The following is a 21,354-nucleotide window of genomic DNA, read 5'->3' on the forward strand; positions in this document are numbered from 1 at the left end:
AACGTCTGTCGGTTCAGCTAGTATATATATATAAGAGATTTCCACGTATATAGTCACTCATCACGATATCTCTGCAACCATTAAGAGCTAAAGACTTGAAATTTGGTAGGAATATTCTTTTCACCGAGTAGAGGTCAGCTAAGAACGGATTTTCTAAAATTCCATCCGCAAGAGTTTATTTTTATTATGAACAGAACGTCTGTCGGGTCAGCTAGCAGATGTATAATACTTATTTAAAACAAGTTTTATACTTTATCCATGCTTGGTGGATAAAGTTTTAAGCATTTACCGGACAGACCGCTTTTTTTTTGTGGAAATGGACTGGTCAAAGACATAAGCTTTATTACCAATATTTATCTCGGCTTATATTATGATATTCTTTCGATACTTTTATAGTCGTCTCGCAAGCATGAGTAATGTATTAACTACATTTTGCCTTTGTAGATAGAAATCTCTAATAAACAGCTAACAAAAAAAAAGCGCGTACGCCTTCAAAAGGCCGGCAACGTTCCTGTGATTCCTCTGGTGTATCACTAGGTGAACCGTGTGTATGCTCGTTCTTCCTCCTTTTCCATAAAAAAAATTTTGCTCTGCTGGAGTGATGGCATCTCGATACTGTGAATTCTGCTAAGTATGGTGTAACTTTTTTTTAATCCACTTCTGTCTTCTATTTTTAAATCCATTTAATAAGGAACGATAGGCCACTTCTTGCTATCGTCTCCTCAAAAATTATCGCGACCAGTACTTGCGTAGTTTTCTTGAATTTCCTTCATTCTGTATGATGTACAAGTATACTGCACTCATGAAGCAAAGTTCCGCAGTACCTTCACTTTCTATTGTCTGTACCAGTAGTCAATTGTGTTGTCAAATTCATTAACTTCTGCAGTGACATGTCTTAAACAAGTTTAGCTACAAGCCTACAACAAGTATAAAACATGAGAGCATATACATGTAGACAACTAATAGGTGACAAACAATTTCATTAGACAAGTTTCATACAAATATTGTATACGGCAATTATTATGTTTTTGTATTTTGAAAACATTGCATACAACTTGTATTTGTAAGTGCATGAAACTTGTCACATACGTGTAATACACTTGGTGTAAACGAGGGGTAAGGCAGTGTACTGATATTATAAGTACATTTAACAACTAAATTGACAGAAGAAACATTTCTTTTAGGAACATAGTGACGAACACAATAAAACACAAATAACAGGGATAATATATTTATTATATTAGTGTATTAAATATATTAATATGTCAACATATTTCATTGATTTCATAATAAAATTATTTTTGCATTATTCTCTTCAGACAGTCTTTAGTGTATAAAAAGGAAAATCCGTCGATTTAATATTAATTTTACTTCTAGATCGCGATAAATGCATCTATTACAAATAAATTCAAGAAACTTGTGTACCTTTAGTATCGACAAATGGATCTTTAGTAATCCGTTAGTATGTAAATAAAAAATCTAAACTTTGTAGTAGGTAAAAAAAGTAAAATTCGAACTCAACAGAATGGATAATGTTTCAACATTCTAGTAGTAAAATATGAGAATTTTTTGTAAATTTGATTATGCTTGATACATTCGTAATATTACTACTAATTTATTTAATTGTATAAAATTTTAATATAACGAACATGTGGTCGCGATTGTACTTCGAACATAATCCATTTAATAAGTCAATAAAATTAATTTTTAGTGGTTTTAAAATATTTCAATACATAGTTTAGGACAGCTACGTTCTCTTAGCATAGTAATAATATATCTATAGGTCGAGACTCGGGTAGAGTTCGATTCATACGCCCACAACCCCATTTACTTCTTCTCTCGCGCGTCAACTAATAGCGAGCAGGAAGTATTGATTTCTAATTATAGTTTTGCCGTCTAATTCGTAATGAATTAGCGGAGACTTAAAACATCGCTAATATACGCTTGCTAAAAAATGGTATTCATGATCGCATATTATAGCTAAAACGCTCATAATCTCTTCGATAAAGCTGACGTGACTTATAGTAGCTAGGACCCTTCTTTAAACCTATTGCAAGCACTCGAACGCAAAAAAAAAATGGCCGACATCGATCAGCTGTTCGTTAAATGATGTGATAAATTACTTCCCGCTCAAAGTTGTTGGATATCCGTCATAGATTGACAACCGACAGACTTCAAAACTTTGATTTTTGAAGTTTGAAATTATTTTGTCATCGACTTTTGACAAACCATTGGCATTGCTAAGATGTCTGTTTTCATTGACAGTTCCTCATTAAATTAGTTAGTCATGTTTTTTTTTGTACGAAATGGCAACATTGCGTACTATGGAGACGTATTAGTTATGGGAGATTTATCTAACGAATATGAATAAGGAATTTTATCGAACGTTTGATAGGCTTAAAACACGTTATAACTAATATAGATTTATACCTTAGAAAAGCGTTTTATTATGAATAAGGCAGTAAGAGATTTTACTACGTACGCGTATACTCAGGTAGTCATTATATCTTGGCCTATTTATATTATTGTCTCTTAAACGAAAGTGCAATGTTCAAAAAACATCTTGGAATTTTAAATTCATTGGTATATCTATTTAGGTATACTAAACACTCTTGACAAGACTTTTTCAGAAAAACCACTTGCAAGATATTGCTGTAATATTTAAAAAATATATAAATTTCTTCGTTTAGAAATCAATACACTGTGTTTTCAATACCACTCTCATACAAATTACCAAGAAAGAATGCAATTAATTGGAAATCAAAAAATGCAACAGTCGGTCGCGGAGGGCGTGTCTTAGCGATTAGAATGTATTACCGTGTCCGAAATATTAGTGTATTTTTTTGTATATAGGTAAATAATACATTGTATGGCATGTATATATTACAAAATGATGACTCACGCAATATTTAAGAATTTTACGATTGTTTGGTGTATCTATTAATTTAACTACCCTGAATTTCATAGATAAAAATATGAAATATCAGGATGGCTGCGTTTGGGTTGCAGACCACTTTAGTAAGTGTGAATTTGTATCCCACTTCTGATATCATTTATTTATTTTAATTCAATAGTAAGTAGACACTACTTTGTAGATTAGTATATTATATTTTTAGTTTGAATGTAAATTTCATAGATAAAAGTATGAAATATCAGGATGGCTGCGTTTGGGTTGCAGACCACTTTAGTAAGTGTGAATTTGTATCCCACTTCTGATATCATTTATTTATTTTAATTCAATAGTAAGTAGACACTACTTTGTAGATTAGTATATTATATTTTTAGTTTAAATGTAAATTTCATAGATAAAAGTATGAAATATCAGGATGGCTGCGTTTGGGTTGCAGACCACTTTAGTAAGTGTGAATTTGTATCCCACTTCTGATATCATTTATTTATTTTAATTCAATAGTAAGTAGACACTACTTTGTAGATTAGTATATTATATTTTTAGTTTGAATGTAAATTTCATAGATAAAAGTATGAAATATCAGGATGGCTGCGTTTGGGTTGCAGACCACTTTAGTAAGTGTGAATTTGTATCCCACTTCTGATATCATTTATTTATTTTAATTCAATAGTAAGTAGACACTACTTTGTAGATTAGTATATTATATTTTTAGTTTGAATGTAAATTTCATAGATAAAAGTATGAAATATCAGGATGGCTGCGTTTGGGTTTCAGACCGCTCTAGTAAGCGTGAGTTTGTATCCCACTTCTGATATCATTTATTTATTTTAATTAAATAGTAAGTAGACACTATTTTGTAGATTAGTATATTATGTTTTTAGTTTGAATGTAGATCATTAGTTTTTGCTCGGATAACATTTAAGTTCGGCTAAGTTCTTCTGCAACAATATCAATATAATGCGATGTGAACACAGCCTTATTGTGCATTACGTATCTTAGAAGCGTTCCCGACACGTTTGTCAGCTCGTTCGTGAAAGCGGAGAGCCCGACAGGGATTTGCCTGGAGCCACCCGCACACACGAGGATCACCTTCAGGAATTCGAGTATGCGCTGACCTGAAACAATTATTTTCGTGATAAGACGCCCAGGGGTCGAAATTAGAAAGTAATTTCCGAGGATTTTTTACTAGAGAACGTTTTTTTACACAGTTCTGTTAAACTGAAATTTCTGTTGTAGGTTTACACTCTGCTCTGCTTATAATGCGGAGCCACTTAAGATTGGGAAATCCAAGATTCTAAAATCTATTGCATAAGTAATATTCTTTAAATATGAGATTGATACACTTCGTGAATAATTCCCAAGCACGGCCGAAGTAAAATCAATATTTTTATTTCGTTGTTTCGGAATTTACAAATTAAAAATTTCTAGCATCAGGAATGTAATTGAATAACAAAACAGAGCTAGACATGGAAAAGCATGCATTGTTCCGCTTTCCGAATGTCTGGCTGAACCGAATACATACAGAATATAATACACGCTTTAACACTTGTTGTACTGACGCGTGAGTGTGAAATGTAATCATAAACGACGGCTTTTTGTTTTTTTTTCTATTGAGTCGGCTTATAGGCTTCTTACTCACGGGCTGTTTATATTTTGTCTACTGTGCGCCTATTTTGCGTGAAAACAGTATAACGTGGCCGAGTTTGAATTAGTCGCTTTACACATTGTTAGCAGCGGACTCTTAAAAGGCATTTATTTCTTCAAAATTGATTCCTTTAGAATTCTTTTTGACGTCATTTCTAATATACTTGATACTACTACCACTTTGGAAACAAATGGCGCTCTGAGAGAGAACATCATGATCACGATCCATTCGAAGAAAATACATTAGTCCATGGCGGGGATCGAACGAGAGGTAACGGCAATAGCCTTTGCGGCACCGACGCTCATTGTACTAAGAAGAAATAATGATAATAACTTACGAACAATCTGCCTGACCCTATGCTCGGGGTCTCCCAGGGAGATGATCTGGGTCCTAATAAGTTCCTTAGTTTCAGCGCTGAGTGGTTCCTGATTCACACTCTCTAGTAACTGTTCCGTCATTTGTATAACTTCTTCTGCAACCGATGGTAACACTGCCTTTAATTCTCTGTGGAATTACTTGAATATTATTATTAAATATTCATCAGTCTTTTAACACATAGATGCCTAATAAAACCGCCCTCGGAATATAGACCTTATATAAATTGGTTATTACTTGACCAATTATGATATTATGTTTTGATCAATAGCTTACCTCACATGGTTGACTAACTGTTTGCATTGCGTATATACAGAGTGTAATCGTTAAGTGTGATTATTTCATAACTATTACAGATATCAAAAAACTTAAAACTGATATCGAAAGTATGTTACGTAATCAGTAAAATGACATCAATTTTTTTTTAAACTCAAACGAGAAATATCCAAATTTTTGATAGTAAACAACTACCATATGAGATTAGTAGAAACATTTTAGTTTCCTTATTTCAAAAGGTTATTAGAGCTTAGCACAGATATTAAAGAAAACTATATATTAACCTGACAAAGTAATAAAACTATCTTTTAATTGAATAATATTTATTTCTTAGTAAGTATAAAATTTTGTTTACAAAGATGTTTGAAGTGACTCTCTTGTTATCAAAATTTTGGATACTTCTTGTTTGCTTTTTAAAAAGTTATAGATGCTTATTCACTGATTAGTTAGACGTTGTTTCGAGATCAGTTTAAAGTTTTTTGATATCTGTAAAAGTTACGGAATAATCGCCTGGACATACTAAATATAATAATAATAATATATCTTTATTAAAAGGTATGCACCCAGTTAAAATTACAATGTAAAATAATATAATACAATTAAATTTAAAATTAAATAAAAATATACAACCTGTGTATAGGTTTTAGGAGTCTATTGAGTTATAAGGTCAATGACAATATTATTATTCAAACATAGCCCTACAAAGAATGACTCTTTTTAGGGGAATCACTAATAGTGAAATAATCTCTTGGGTCGAGTTTTCTCAAAGTTTCCACTCACAGTGGCTCTTGATAGAGTTTATGCCAAGAAAAGTATGTCTAACCCATGTTTTATTAGAATAGGTAATAAAATGATGCAGCCCGCAGCCCTTAATGTCTTCTCCGGAGTTAACTTGTGAGGTTTAAAATTTTGTTGTGACAATTATAGTGTGTTAGGTGCCTTATAAACCCTAATTCATACTACTTTGGGTATTAAGTAATGCCGATGAATTTATTTTTAAAGCTTTTAAGAGCCATAGCATAAGCATATATAGTAAAGTAACTATTTAATAATATTATAATAATTTTTATGTTAAATACAACAATATCTTCTGATTTGATTTATTATACACTTTATACATACTGTACTGAATTTGCTTCACCTATAGAATAATAATAAACACTATAATTTCAAACAAGCGATCTATAGATGTGTTTGGAGATACAGTAGCACAATTTAAGAGAAACCTGACACTCTGATTAGTAAAATATAATGAGCTAATTTATAATAAAAAACGCATTGAAAAAATATATTGTACCCATATTGTATTTTAGTGATTATATTGAAGTGACTGTATTGTAGCTTGTAATTATTTGAGGAATTAATTTATCTTTTTATATTGTTTTGACATGTTAGCGTTATAGGACTTCAATTTACTTTTATATAATTAACAACAAAATTGTTTGTATGTTTATGTGCATCATGTGTTCACCTGTAATTGCAGGAACACGATTTTTGAAATTTATGTTACAATCTGATGAATTGACTTGTGTATTCTTTGTTGGTGGACCTTGAATAAATAAATAATTAAATTTATAAATTTAAATGAAACTCACATGTCATTAGAAGTGTTGTCCAAGATGATGTCTATTTTCTCTTTGAGTTGTTTTTTATGGGTAGAGTTGGGGTCGTTCGCTGATGACGGGCTGATCAACAGCAATGAAGCAACACATATTAGCTTGTATACTTGTAAACCTAACTCTGTGAACCGTGGTTTGTCCAATGTAACTGTCTGAAAATAGTAGATAATTATTTTATTCACTAAAATTTTTTTTTCATTCTCATTGACAGGTCAAAGTCCAAGAGAGATTCTATACATGGGGTTGTGGAAGGACACATTATATAGAACACACCAGAATAAAGAAAGGCTGTTAGTTGACAGACTAATGATGACAAGAGGGTAGTAGAAATTGTTCTTTTTTATGGAAAAGGAGGACAAATGAGTGTACGGGTCATCTGGTGAAGGTTAAGTGATCACCGCCACCCACATTCTTTAGCAACACCAGATTTCCAATGAGTATTTTTGTTAAGTCGTCCATTCAATTTGCAACGACTGTGAAAACTCATTATTCTGAATTAACATAGCCTCTCTGCTTATGTAGTCAGCTCCCGTTTAAGACAAAATCTAATCTTCAATACGAGAAGGCATCCTTGGATAGACTCGAGTATCAATGTATTTATTAAATTGAGGTGACCAAATAATGGAGCCATACTCGAGTTGGCTAAGAAATAATGACAGTTAACTATTTGGAGACATAAACTCTTTAGTAGCCCGACATATGAAGCCAGATAATTTATTACAATGCTTGGCTTTTCCTTCATAGTGATAAATAAAAGTAATATTAAGAGTTAAAAGCAACATCAGGGTTCCATATAACAAACTTCCACTCAAGTGGCATATAATCAATTTTATAGTCAAACACAATTGGGTTTTGGCAAATTACAATAATTGTGAATTAATAAAATCACTGATACTTTCGATTCAACAAAATACTTAAGGATCATCTGCATAAAGCAAGCAAAATTGCTTAACATAGGGTTATGAAGGATTTTGGCGTAGATTATATTAATCACTTCCCTTACTATTTAAATAAAAATCGGTTGGTGAAAAATTCATTTATATGCAGCATTTCTTGTAAGTTTAACATTGTGATACTCTTGACTTGTTAAAATGGATTTTTTGTGACCAGAGTGAATCTCGTTGGAAACATCTTCATTGTCTATGGTTGGCACTCTTCATACAATGTAGTCAAATTGAAAGACCTGAGGCGGAGTCCCCACAAGTTGAGAACATGATAGTGTATAGTAATATATTAGATATAGTGATATGTAATTTCACTAAGAGAATTTTTATCCTCCATTTATTCTAAAACTAACCTCCGGGTAAGTATTTGAATTGTCCCACTCTAGCAACTCAAGATATGCCTTAGCAAGGGTTTGCGCAGTAACATTTCTGATGATGTTAGGATCTGTGATTGGTAAGCCGAGTCCAGTCTTATCTATGTGCCTTTGAAGCCATGCTCTTGTATGCTGAAGACCATCTGAAATGTTAAAAATAAATTTTAAACGTGCAGCACTTCATGCGTGAGATATTGTTATCTTAGATCATTTATATCTCTAGATAGACTGTGACAGCTGTGTAAACGTCGAAAAAAATGAGGTTGACTGTTAACATCTAATTTGAGCAATGTGTGGAACACACACTAACACAAAGTGACATACAAATCGCGACTGTAAGATGTAGCTTGTCACACACACACTAAAGTAATAAACCGGGCCTGTTTTCATCTGTTATCTAACAGCACAAGGCTCTACCACGACATAAATTATATAAGATATGAACATAATATACCTTCAGAAACCTTGAGCACCTCATCAAACTTGTTCCTCTCATATTGGACACTCTCCTTCTGGACATGGGGCCTGATCATGGCTATCAGAGTATTAGCCAAGTCAAGTTTTAGTACCTCTAATGTTTCTAAAATTGTTCGGAATATATCTACCTGAAATGAAGGGTGTACTTACACATATAATAACAGTGTTTTAATGACAATATTTTTATTAGCCAGATCAAATTAAACTTTGCAAATATGATTTCAGAGAATGTGATTTGTTTGACATAAAAAGGCAAAATACCTTTTAAAGTTATCAAACTTTAAACTTTTTTATTTATTAAAGTGACACCACTCAATTCCCGGATATATAAATTAGATTTGTAGCCACAACCTCAGAGTTAAACAAGACAAACCAAGATTTAGGAAACATACGCCACTGGAACGGTTGGCTCAGTTGGAAGCGCACTCGTATGGAAGCCGAGAGGTCACGAGTTCGTGTTTTTTTTTTAATAAGGGACGAGACGAGCAGAACGTTCAGCTGATGGTAATTGATACGGCCTGCCCATTACAATGCAGTGCCGTTCAGGATTCTTGAAAAACCCAAAAAATCAGAGCGGCACTTCAATTGAACTCGTCACCTTGAGACATAAGATGTTAAGTGTCATTTACCCAGTAGTTTCACTAGCTACGGCGCCCTTCAGGCCAAAACACAGTAATGTTTACACATTACTGCTTCACGGCAGAAATAGGCGCCGTTGTGGTATCCATAATCTAGCCGGCATCCTGTGCAAAGGAGCCTCACACTGCGCATCGTTCATAAAATTAAACTCAAAGAGAATGATGTGAACATGTATACAAGATACTCACAGTGTCAGTAAGAGTAGTAATGTTCTGTATCATTTCGTCACGGGCTGGTGCAGCTAGTTTCGCCATGAGGTCAATAACAAACTTGGCATATTTCTGGAAATCCAAGCTGTTGTTTTCCGCCTGCTGTCTTATGAAATCTCGGTCCAGCACTTCTTCAATCATTTCCTTGATTCTTGTGTGTCTGGGTAGAAGAATAGAGAAAAGACCCTGAAAAATAAATATGTAACTATGGTTAAACAAATAATTATTACTTACAAGACATATGCTATGTTATTAAAAAATCTCTACGATATTTGACATATTCTTATGCAGCAAAGACACCATTATAACTAAAATAACAACTCCTTAGATTAAACGCTACAGTAAAAAGAACATTTCATATCAAATCTTAACGAACGTTTAAAATCCATGAATTATTTATTCTACCAATAAACTAAGTCTCCCTGAACTTGGTCCAATGGCCGATAGCTGACATCAGCTGAGCGGCGACTCAAACGCAATAATATATTAATTTCATTTATATTCATGATTTTTTTTTGTAAATTATAGGCAAAAAGTATATTTTATTCAAATAATTAATAAATAGTGATAAGTTTAAGTCTGTTTTATATAATTGTGAAATGATGCATGTTTTAATTATTATATAATATTATTGATCTCTTATTCATTTACGTTTAATTCAATTTGTAATATTCCGATAATGTTTGCATTTATTTTAATTAAATATGTTTGTGTCTATGTTTTCGAAATGCGTGTAACACCTATAATTAAGTCAACACTTAGAATTTATTATTCATTGTAATAATGTTATTATACTTTTGTAGTGTTTGTCTTGTTGGTGTTAAATAAATAAATAAAAAATATTGACACACTTTTTTACACAAATTATCTTGCCCCAAGTTAAGCATATATATCCTGTATTATGGGTTGCAAGAAAACGATATATTTAATACAATATACTTACTTAAACATACATAAATACATATTATAAACATACATAAATACATTTAAACATCCATGACTCGGAAACAAACTCATATTCATCATATAAATGCTTGCACCTACCGGGATTCGAAACCGAGACCTCTAGCTTAGTAGGTAGGATCGCTAACCACTCGGCTATACAGGCAATAAGAGCCGGGAGAGGAAATTTGAATTATTGCTTTAGTCAGATGTGCAAATTTGCGCTCGTGCGAATTTCGTCGGTTTTTGAGTGAGTGATAGTTTTAGTACGGAATTGTTCGACGATGACGCGATTGACAGGTTAAATTATTTACGATTTCTGCTTGAGGAGTTGATCGAACAATTAGACACTGTTTTTAGGCAAAATTTGTTTGCAACAAGACGGGGCTGTGCCTGTCGTTCGAGAATATCTCAAGATCACTCTTCGGATCCAACGAGGTCTTGAGTCCTTTGCTACCTCACGGCGCTCGACTTTTACCCTTGAGGATACATATAAGTTGCGACACTGAGGAGGAAATAAGCCCGTGTCGTTACATTTTTCGATACAATAGCATACCATTACACAAATATAAGTCTTAAGCGAAGGTGCTACAACGGGTCCGTCTCAATTTCGTGAAACTTAAAAGTCAGAACAGATGATTGAGTCCACGCAATGCGCGGTCGCCGCCCGCACGCCCATTGCAGGTGACATGAATAAAACGGGTGTGTGGGCGCGGAAAAATCAAAATGACCGCAGGAAGAGATGTCCACTTCTCCAACCTTTTATAATTGGGTACGTTATTACTTTTTTAATGTGCTTATTTTCTGAAAATACATGTGCTTATATTGTCACTACTTAATACCAATACGCCTTAAGATATATAGTACGGGATTTTTTAACACTGTATGTTTGATTGAAATAGATCCATTTATTTAATGCAATATATAGTTTTGTATAGTTACAATTTTATTGATTTTAATAAGAAGTATGGGTATTTGATTTCCCAAAAATAGGTCAGATATTCGATTTGAATTTAATCCACGCGTCTTGGAATAGAGAGGAAACAAATGATACTAATTTTATATAATTTAACGTCGATGAACCCTCATTAGTTTGCAACCCTTAATTTATTAGATGACTTGAGTTGTCTAAGAAGCTTGATTTATAACAGTGGCAAAGACCCAGTACCAGTTGGAGGCTCTTTTGCACAGGATGCCAGCTAGATTATGGGTACCACAACGGCGCCTATTTCTGTTGCGAAGCAGTAATGTGTAAGCATTGCTGTGTTGCAGTCTGAAGGGTGCCGTAGCTAGTGGAATTACGGCAAATGAGACTTAACAATATAATTGCTGTTATCTCAATGAGACAACAGCAATTATAGTTCCACTATGAATTTTTGGGTTTACCATCAGCTGAATGTCCTTGTCGCCATGTCTTTTATTGTTATAAATGAAAAGAAAAAAAAAATTACTACCAATGTATTTAAATTAACTTCAATTAATACCTTTGTGTTCCTTCAAATGGTCAAATGGACAGTAAATTGACAGAATGAACTTTTAGAAGTTATTTAGATTAACACATAACTGCTCACCTGCTTAACATCTTCCAGCAGAATTAATGCCTGCTTATATTCTGGTGGATCAGAATTGAGCTGCTCTCGAAGTAGGTCGAAATATGCTCTATGCATTGTTTCTTTCACTAGCTTTTGATAACTGAAATGAAACACCTAGATATATAGTTACTATATACGTCCTGAATTCATTGAAATAGAATTATATATTATATAGATGTTAAATCATTTTCATTTGATGATATTTCTTTTATTTTTCACAACATTGATGGTCTGATCACACTTTACATTATTTGCTATAAAAACTAAGTATGAACTATACAAATTTAATTTGATAGCAAAATTTATGAACGATACGGGACTCAAACCCGTGACTTCTCGCGTTCCCTGTGAGCGCTCTTTCCACTGAGTTGATACATCCTGTATGTCTTGTTCAACTCTCAGGTTGTGGCTTCATCTATAGGATCTAATTTACAGTTGGTAACCTGCTCAACCCTCAATATTTGCATGAAAAATTTTCATTCAAAAAATTCAAATTGACTTGAGATGTCGTTCAAATCAAATCTAAACAAGTTCAAATCAATTTAAAAATTATGTTTTCCGATTTATTTTGTGTAATTAATCCCAGGAGTTATCACTTTAAAAAATAACAAATTGTTTAGAAGTATGAACTGTTACCAATGGCGCTACTGCAATCATGTGGAACAGAGATATAAATCTGTAATCTGACCTACCACCAACATATGCTATATGTTGATGGTTCTATGATTGAATCGCTATACAAACAATGAACTTTCTCTCATACTTCAACAGGCTTGGGACTGACAATGTAAAATGAAATGATTTTAATATATTATATCACAGTGCTCACATGGTAAAAGTGTTTAGCTATGTTCAATATCACATATCTTTTTAACAAATTTAGTGTTACAAGTAAATACCTAAACCTAGACTAAGGGGACATGATATGAAGCTAGAATATCAATTAGTATCATCAAATCCATTAACAAACATCCTGACCAACAGAGTTGTTCATATATGGAATAGATTGCCCATGGATGTGGTTAAATCAAAATCTGTTAATCAGTTTAAGAATAGACTAGACAATCATTTGAGTAGATACGACAAATGATATAGAAGCATCAGCGAAAGCTGCTGTCTATTATAAATAATAATAAGTAACTATTATTAATTTCCTAAATCATTTCATTTCATGCTTTGTAATAAATTGTGACCTGCTGCAAATACTTATAATAAATATTAATTTAATAAGAAAATCTACTCTTTATTTGCCTATACTTAAAGTTTATTTTAAAAGGTCAGAAAGTTATACTTCAAAGCGATATTATTGTTTACAATTACGAGTGGCTGTTGGTAATTGGTACAATGACACATCAACAACATATAACTCGCCCACACACCCATTTCATGCCTCACACTCTTGTCAGCAATGGCAATAATTTAATACTTTATTGTTTGATTAAATTCAAAGTTTAGAATCAAAATGCAATCAGTTAAATATAATTTCATGGGTTTCCATCAAATGTGATTAATAGCAGTCAATCATAATCAACTAACAAGTAGTGGCTTTGATATCAGAAAAAAAATTTCATGTGATTTTTTACTGCCATTACTGTTTATTCATTAATTACCATAGACCTTAAAATTATCATAAGTTATCAAGATTCTGAGCTATGATTATATTAGAGATTTACTAAGGAGTGATGTTAATAGAAGAAGCAAGTATATCGCAACTATTTCAAATGGTGATCTGTTTACCTATGTCTTCCTCTCCTGGAAAATACCATAATTGTATGGTGATATTAGGTAAATTTCAATATAACTAGTCAACTGTAGTTGGCATTTGTGCCATATTGGCATTATAGTTGGCCCAATTGTGTTGCTTTTTCTGGGTGGTATTGGTATCAGGCAACTTTAAGGTGTGCAAGTACCAGTAGGAGGCTCCTCTGCACCATCCTGTGCTGCTATATTATGAGTACTAAAAACAGCTCTATTTCTGCCATCCAGCATTAATGTGTTTTGGTTTATATATTAGTTAAGCATAATGGGCAGGATGTATAAATTACCATCAGCTGAATGCCCTGCTAATCTTGTCCCTTATTGTCATAAAAAAAAGGACTGAGTGTCAGATGCTTAAAAAGATATCATAGCATAGATAACTATATTAAAAATATTAATATTACCTATTATCTGGTGGCTCAAATGGTTCCAATTTAAAATCCTGATCAACAGCAATCTCATGAGCCAATGCCATATTCTGCATTCCATGGGCAGCTTTCATTACATCCTCTAGTGTCACAAATTTTGGTGGAGAAGCACCGGTTATTGTTGAACCACGAACCCTAAACTGTAATGGCTCACTGGCAAAATAGCTAGTAAACCAAACAGAGAAATTAAATTGCATTACAGGCTAACAAGCAATAGATTTGTATGGAAACATTTTCTTGAATTCTAAACAATGGATGAATGCTGATAATTCTATATAAACACAACAAACAGGGGTGCCAAGTGCACCTGAGGCAATCACCATTGTTATAAATTATTAAAAAATAAAATGGTACATATTTAAAAATATTTGAACACATTATTCAAGATGTTACTCTAGATAATCCAACATATTAGTTTAGTAGTTTTTGCAATATAAGTAGTAAATATAATTCAAGAATCTTTGATTTCATAATAATTATAAAAATGTGCTAACTTTTAAATAAATATTTGTTTAATCTAATTTTAAAACCGTGCATAGTTTTAGCCTTTGGGATAAACCTCCTTTAACAACAAAACCTAAAAGTTGTAAGTAGGTCATAAAATTTAATACAAATAAATATTTCCTTTGTTCAATGAACAAATATTGGTCGTTAAATTAGTGTAACTTTAAGACTAAGGAAACATAATGTGAACTACCTTGGTCCGGTGGGTACTGGACGAGATGATATTCTCATAATGTTGTCATTGTTCTCGGCGTCATCGGAGCCTGAACCACTCGCGATGTTGCGGTCGTCCATGTCGATATCCTACGTGAACTGAAGGTAACTTAAACCAGGAACGAATTAAACCTTTCAACCCATATAAGGCAGACAGTTAAATGCACGGAAACAAAAGTTCATATCATCTTGAAACAAAATCACCTTGAGTCATCACTAACATAACCTCTATAACACTTTATCTTTTATTCAATCATTTGATGATTTACCAAGTTGGTTATGACTAACCCAACCAATATGTATAAATACAATATTTGTTTATCCAATTAGCTTGTTTTTATGAGATTACTTTTACATTGCAAAAGTACCTATCTTTCTATTTACTTGTCAATTTAGATGTCACTGCCAAGTGCTAACTTGCCAAGTGCCAACTGCCAATGCCAAGTGGGGGTGCCAAGCAGAGAATACGTATTACCTTATAATTTTCTCTAAGTTTTTAGATTAGCTACCACGCGTGAGTCGAGTTCAGAAATTCAGTGATCATTTTTTATGGGCTTTGTCTACCGTAGCCTATTGTTATTTTGATTACAGGAGTTTACCTTTCTCTCATTGGTGGTGGATTGTTTTTATTTTGGTAAGATTAAGTACTTAGTCATTAACAATTAACATACTCATCCTTTTTACATCATACTAACCGTTTAATAATGGAGATTTCTCCCCCGGAACCTCCGGACCCTCCGGATATCCCCACACTCGCCGGGTCAAAACGGCGTATACATACAAGCAGCTCAGAAGAAAACGCTGCAAAAAAAACTATAACTGATACGGATCTGGCTTCGGCGTCCATTCAGAATGTATTTTGTGACCCAAGTTTAGTTATTGGTTTTAAACAATATACGGATTTTGATAAAGGTCCATTTACTATCCATGTTTCTCGTATCGAGGAAGACCCTACCTCAGGCCAAACTATAAAGCCCATCGAATTCGGTCAACTACTGCATAGGCAAAAAATTTATTGAATAAGGCGTTACTTTGCGGAAATCCATAATTATACAAATTATTTAAGTTTTCTTTAGTGTTAATTTGGATAAAATTACAAAAGGACAAAATCTGGCACGAGACTGAAAAATCAGTCTCGTGCCAGATTTTGGCGAGACAACACGTCCTGAGGATGCCTCGTGTAGAGGCGAAACACGTGTCGAATTGTTTTAAAGACAAATATTGGCGGAATTAACACTAAAGAAAACTTAAATAATTTGTATACTGCATAGGCATAAAATTCCAAATATTTGCCCTGACGGCATAAAAAAATCGGTAGGAATAAAATAGCTGTTACATTCAAATCGTCTGGTGATGCAAACAAATTTTTAGATAACCCTGTATTATCTGCCAATTAATATACAGCAACAATCCCAAACTTCAACATAACCAAGATGGGTATAGTCCGCCGGGTTCCTGTGGACTTATCTATTACGAGTTTGTGGTGTCTGTCAGTCTTCCCACTGGTTGTGGTAAGATTTTAAAGGCTCGCAGATTCAACAGAAAGGTCACTGAGGAAGGTAAAGTTACTTGGTTACCTACTCATCAATTGTAATAACTTTCCATGGTCAAGTGCTTCCGGAAAAAATATTCCTCTTCCATAATTCCCTCCCTGTTGAAACTTACCTTTTCCCTACAATCCAATGTCTTAACTGCTGCCGATTTGGTCACATCAAAACTGTATGCAGATCTAACCCAAGATGTTACAAATGTACTCAAGCTCATGCTGGTAGCTCATGTGATACAACTGAAAAGGATGCTATCTGTATTAACTGTTCAGGACAACACTTTGCCACAAACAAGGAATGCCCTGAACTGGGCAGACAAAAAACAATTAAAATTATTATGTCCCAAGAGAACATTTCCTATGAGGAGGCCTCAAATCGTTGCCCAAAGGTGATGAGGCCATACTCAGAAATTCTCCGTAACACCTCTGTATCCCATAACTACTCCTCAGCACACATGAGCCAGACACCCACTCCTTCTCCCACAGTCAGCTATAAGAAAACTGTATTTTCTTCTCCACGTTCCAAACCCTTATTGAGTAAACCTTACGATCGAGCTGCTCACTAAGCTATCATTGCTGATGTACCTTCAGCCTTCCCAAATGGCTCTGCCCTAAACCACCAAGTTTCTTCTTTTTCATCAACACAGGATGATAACCTCTTGGAGGCCCTCCTGTCAATCTTACTCTCTTTGATTACCAAGAAAAATCTTAGCATACCGTCCAACGTTGCCCATCAACTATCACAAATCTTATCTATTGGTAAAATTCATGGCCCCAGTGTCCATTCTTCAATGGAACACCAGAAGCCTACGTCCTAAAAAACCCAGCCTTATACACCTAATTAATAAATATCTTCCTTCTGCCATCGCCATCTCTGAGACATGGCTGGTCCCTGGAACTCACTTCAGGGTCCCTGGAACTCACTTCATGGTCCCCGGCTATATGTGCCTTAGGGATGATAGAGCAGAAAGTGTTGGTGCGGGTTGCGCCTTATTTATAAGACGCACCCTTACCTTTTCCCCAATTATCCTTCCTAATCCCCATCCTGGTATAAACATTGTTGCAGCAAAGGTAATGAACTTCTCCTTAGTATCAATCTATGTGCCCCATCCGCAATCAACTATGATTGCAGATATTCTCCTTTTGTTATCGTCTATTCCCCCTCCTATTATTATTATGGGAGACTTTAATGCTCATCATCCCTCATGGGGTTCAAGTCACACTGACTATTTTGCCCTTTCCCTGTTGGATGTATTTGATGAAATCAATCTCTGCATTATCAATGATGGCTCTCCAACCCGAAGGGTTTCACCTTCTCAAAATCCCAAAAGTGCAGTTGATCTCACCTTTGTTCTCCGTGTCTGGCTCCTCTCCTTTCTTGGAACATCTTACATAATTCCCATGGTAGTGACCATTTTCCTATAATCATTTCTATCCCTGACAATGTAATTCCACCCCAAAATTTTTCCCCATCTCTTAAATATAGATTAATAGAAGCAAATTGGCCTAAATATTCTTCTTGTCTTGATAAAAAAATTGCTGAGTTTCCAGTCACTCACCATTTTAATGCAGTAGATAATTATAATAAATTAGCTAATGCCATGATTACATGTGCTGACAACAACTTCCCTTTAAAAAAACCTGTTTTAAATAAGATTTCAACTCCTTGGTGGGACTCTGAGTGCACTGCTGCTGCTAAAGAAAGGAAATTTGCTGAATTAAATTACAATAGAAACATGTCCGTGTCAAACTTTATTTATTATAAAAAAGTGGCGGCGAAGGCTACCCATTTATTTAGAAAAAAGAAAAAACAAGGTTAGATTAATTTTTGCCAGAATTTAAAACCAAGCACTCCATCCTCAACTGTCTGGAAACAAATTAAAAAATTTAGAGGTTCATTTTGTGATCAAGTGTGTGATTTTAATGTGGATCCTTCTGTATGGCTTGATTCCTTTTCAGATAGGATGTCCCCCCCTTCAGTTCCAAATATGGAATATTTTCCATCCCCCCCAATCCCTCTTGCCTCAACTCACAGTTTAGAGTCCCCCTTCTCATTCTCTGAACTTCTTCTTGCTCTGGATGGCCTAGTTGACTCTGCTCCTGGGGTAGATGGAATCCCATACTCTTTCATTAAAAATTCATCATCTACATCCAAGGAATATTATCTTAGCATAATCAATAACCTTTTTGATCTTGGTTCCATCCCTCCACCTTGGAAAAATCAGGTAATTATTCCATTACTTAAACCTGGTCAGAATCCATCTGAAGCTACCAGCTATAGGCCAATTGCCCTCTCTTCTGCTCTTGCAAAAGTTTCTGAAATCATGATTAAACAAAGACTTGAGTGGTTTGTTGAAAACAATAATCTCCTTTCCAACTCCCAGTATGGTTTCAGAAAGGGTAAGAGCTCCTTAGATAGCTTAGGTATCCTTACAACTGACATTAGAATAGCACTCCTCAGAAAAGAACACCTTGTGGGAGTTTTTCTTGACATAGAATCTGCATATGATAACGTTTCACTTCCTCTACTCAGGAGTAAACTCAACCAGCTGCGTATCCCCTTGAAGTTATCCCCGTTTTATATGTAACATGTTAATGTAGAGATCCATCACTATTAAAGGTCCATCCTCTTACCTCCCTCCTAAGTCAGTTTGGAAAGGTTTACCTCAGGGCTCAGTCCTTAGTCCCCTTCTTTATGTCTCTATCAACATCTAAAAGTAAGGTAGTTTTATTTACAAATAAAAGAATTCTTCCACCTATTAAAATTAAAATTTATGATGCTGATCTACCAATTGTTAATAATGTTAAGTTTGTGGGTATTTGGTTGGATCACAAATTATCTGGCGTTAAGCATTTTGATTATGTCTCACAGAAATGTGAGAAAAATATTAATATTCTTCGCTCATTGTCTGGTGTCTGGTGGGGAGCTCACCCCGTCACTCAAAAATTACTATACAATGCCATAATTCGCACTCATTTAGATTATGGCACTATTTTCTTAATCCCAGCAAACAAAGCAGGTCTAAATAAATTGGACAGAATTCAGGCTAAATGTTTACGTATAGTATTGGGAGCTATGAAATCCAGCCCTATTAATGCAATGCAAGTAGAATGTGTGGATCCTCCCCTCTCACTACGTAGACAATTCCTTGCCAATAAATTTTTCTTTAAACTAGCTGGCTGCCGAGCTCATCCCTTACTCCAAAAATTAGAACAATTAGCTGTTTTATACAATGATAATAATATTGTACCTGAAGACAAAAGACCTTGCGTTATAAATAGTTACCTTTTATTTTCTCAGCTCTCTAACCCTCTCTTTCAATATTCTAAATTGCCTTTATTTTCTATGCCTTTCAATGCTCTTACTTTCCAACCCTCAGTAATTTTAGACTTAGGTGTTGATAAGTTTTCTATAGTAGCAAATAAAACTTTTTCTCATATAATGGACTCAGATTTTCGACATTGTCATAAAATCTACACGGATGCTTCAAAAACAGACATGAGTCCGGTTGGGGCTGCAGTATGGATTCCCTCAACAAGAATTATACTGAGTTATAGCTGCCCACCTACCACTTCTGTGCTTACAGGGGAATCAATCGCCATTCTTGAAGCTATTCTATTTGTTAAGTCTTACAACATGAACAATTCTATTATCCTTTCAGACTCTAAAAGTTGCCTCCAATCAATTCTCTCAAATCCGTTTAAGTCAAAAAGTCAGTTTCCCATCATTCTCAAAATAAGAGAAACTTTGAAAGAGTGCTATGAACTCAAAATTAACATAGTTTTAGCTTGGATTCCAGGTCACATGGGCATCTCTGGTAATGAAAATGCAGATGCCTGTGATAGATCAGCTGCTCATTCAGGTTCCTTTCAGTATTCTGAAATATTCACTCATGACTTGTGCTCTACCCTGAAACCCAAGATGTATGAGAGTTGATCAAACATTTGGCAAGTTTCCAAAACTTTAAAAGGCAAATTTTATGGAGAACTCCAACCAGCAATTCCTCAAAAACCTTGGTTCTCAAAATGTAGGATTCATAATAAAACAATAATCTCAACTATATGCCGCTTACGTTTAAACCATGCCTGCACTCCAGTCTTTCTAGCTAAACTTAGAATTAGGGATCATTCTCTATGTGATTGTGGCCTTAATGAAGGAAACATGGATCATTTATTCTTTAATGCAATCTTGTCTGCACAATTATATACCCGCTGAAGTCCCCCGTCCAACCTCCGTTAAATGTCTCTTTTCCCTAGTTTACACTCCTTTTGTAAATATTTTGTGTAAATATATTAAAATAAATAAGATTAAGATGTAAATATTATTTAGTACTTATATTAATTAATTATTTAAGTATTTCTATTTGTGTATGTCGTTTATAGTCTTACAAGCATGTATATTATTTGTTTCAGATATTATTAGAAAATTAAACTTTATGTAATCTGAACACCGATTATTACCGTTAAACTTAGAAGACACATACTCAAAGCTTGGTAGTCTAATCTAACGTGATTCTGGCAAATCTGTGGTATATCTTCCACAGAAGCCACAGTAGGAAGAATAGAATAGAATAGAATTTTCTCTAAAAAGGTGCCAATTACGAGACAATAGACAAAATAATTAATTAAATAACCGATGCTGTCAGAAGGAACCGAAACTTAAAAAATGGCTAGAATTAAGCATAATAATGACAGCATCTATATATATAGCTGTATAAAGCAATATATTAGGGGGTTAATAAATTCATGATCTATTTAAACTATTATTTTAATATGAAGATTTTGATAATTTGGGCGAAATACCAATTCACATTCAAGCTGCCTTCTAGAATAATTACTTGTGAGTTTCCAATATTTCGCTCCTGTTTCAAACGACCACTTTGTAGTCCACTTTTAGTCTCC

The 21,354-nt window shown here is 34.1% G+C and overlaps 1 protein-coding gene across 1 annotated transcript; it reads right to left on the bottom strand.

Annotated features, from left to right (window-relative positions):
• Positions 1-1,215: 1,215 nt before the first annotated feature.
• On the bottom strand, positions 1,216-15,303 carry LOC126978129 (T-complex protein 11-like protein 1). The gene is made up of 9 exons (XM_050826871.1): positions 14,887-15,303; positions 14,166-14,354; positions 11,983-12,103; positions 9,449-9,655; positions 8,599-8,749; positions 8,124-8,287; positions 6,803-6,978; positions 4,894-5,060; positions 1,216-4,026 (listed from the first exon to the last, which is right to left on the bottom strand). Exons 1-9 carry the CDS (start codon positions 14,985-14,987, stop codon positions 3,830-3,832), a joined length of 1,473 nt encoding a protein of 490 aa, XP_050682828.1. The 5' UTR covers positions 14,988-15,303; the 3' UTR covers positions 1,216-3,829.
• Between the last annotated feature and the right edge of the window lie 6,051 nt (positions 15,304-21,354).

Source organism: Leptidea sinapis, chromosome 47 (genome assembly GCF_905404315.1).
Source record: "Leptidea sinapis chromosome 47, ilLepSina1.1, whole genome shotgun sequence".
In the NCBI taxonomy this organism is placed as follows: Eukaryota; Metazoa; Arthropoda; class Insecta; order Lepidoptera; family Pieridae; genus Leptidea; species Leptidea sinapis.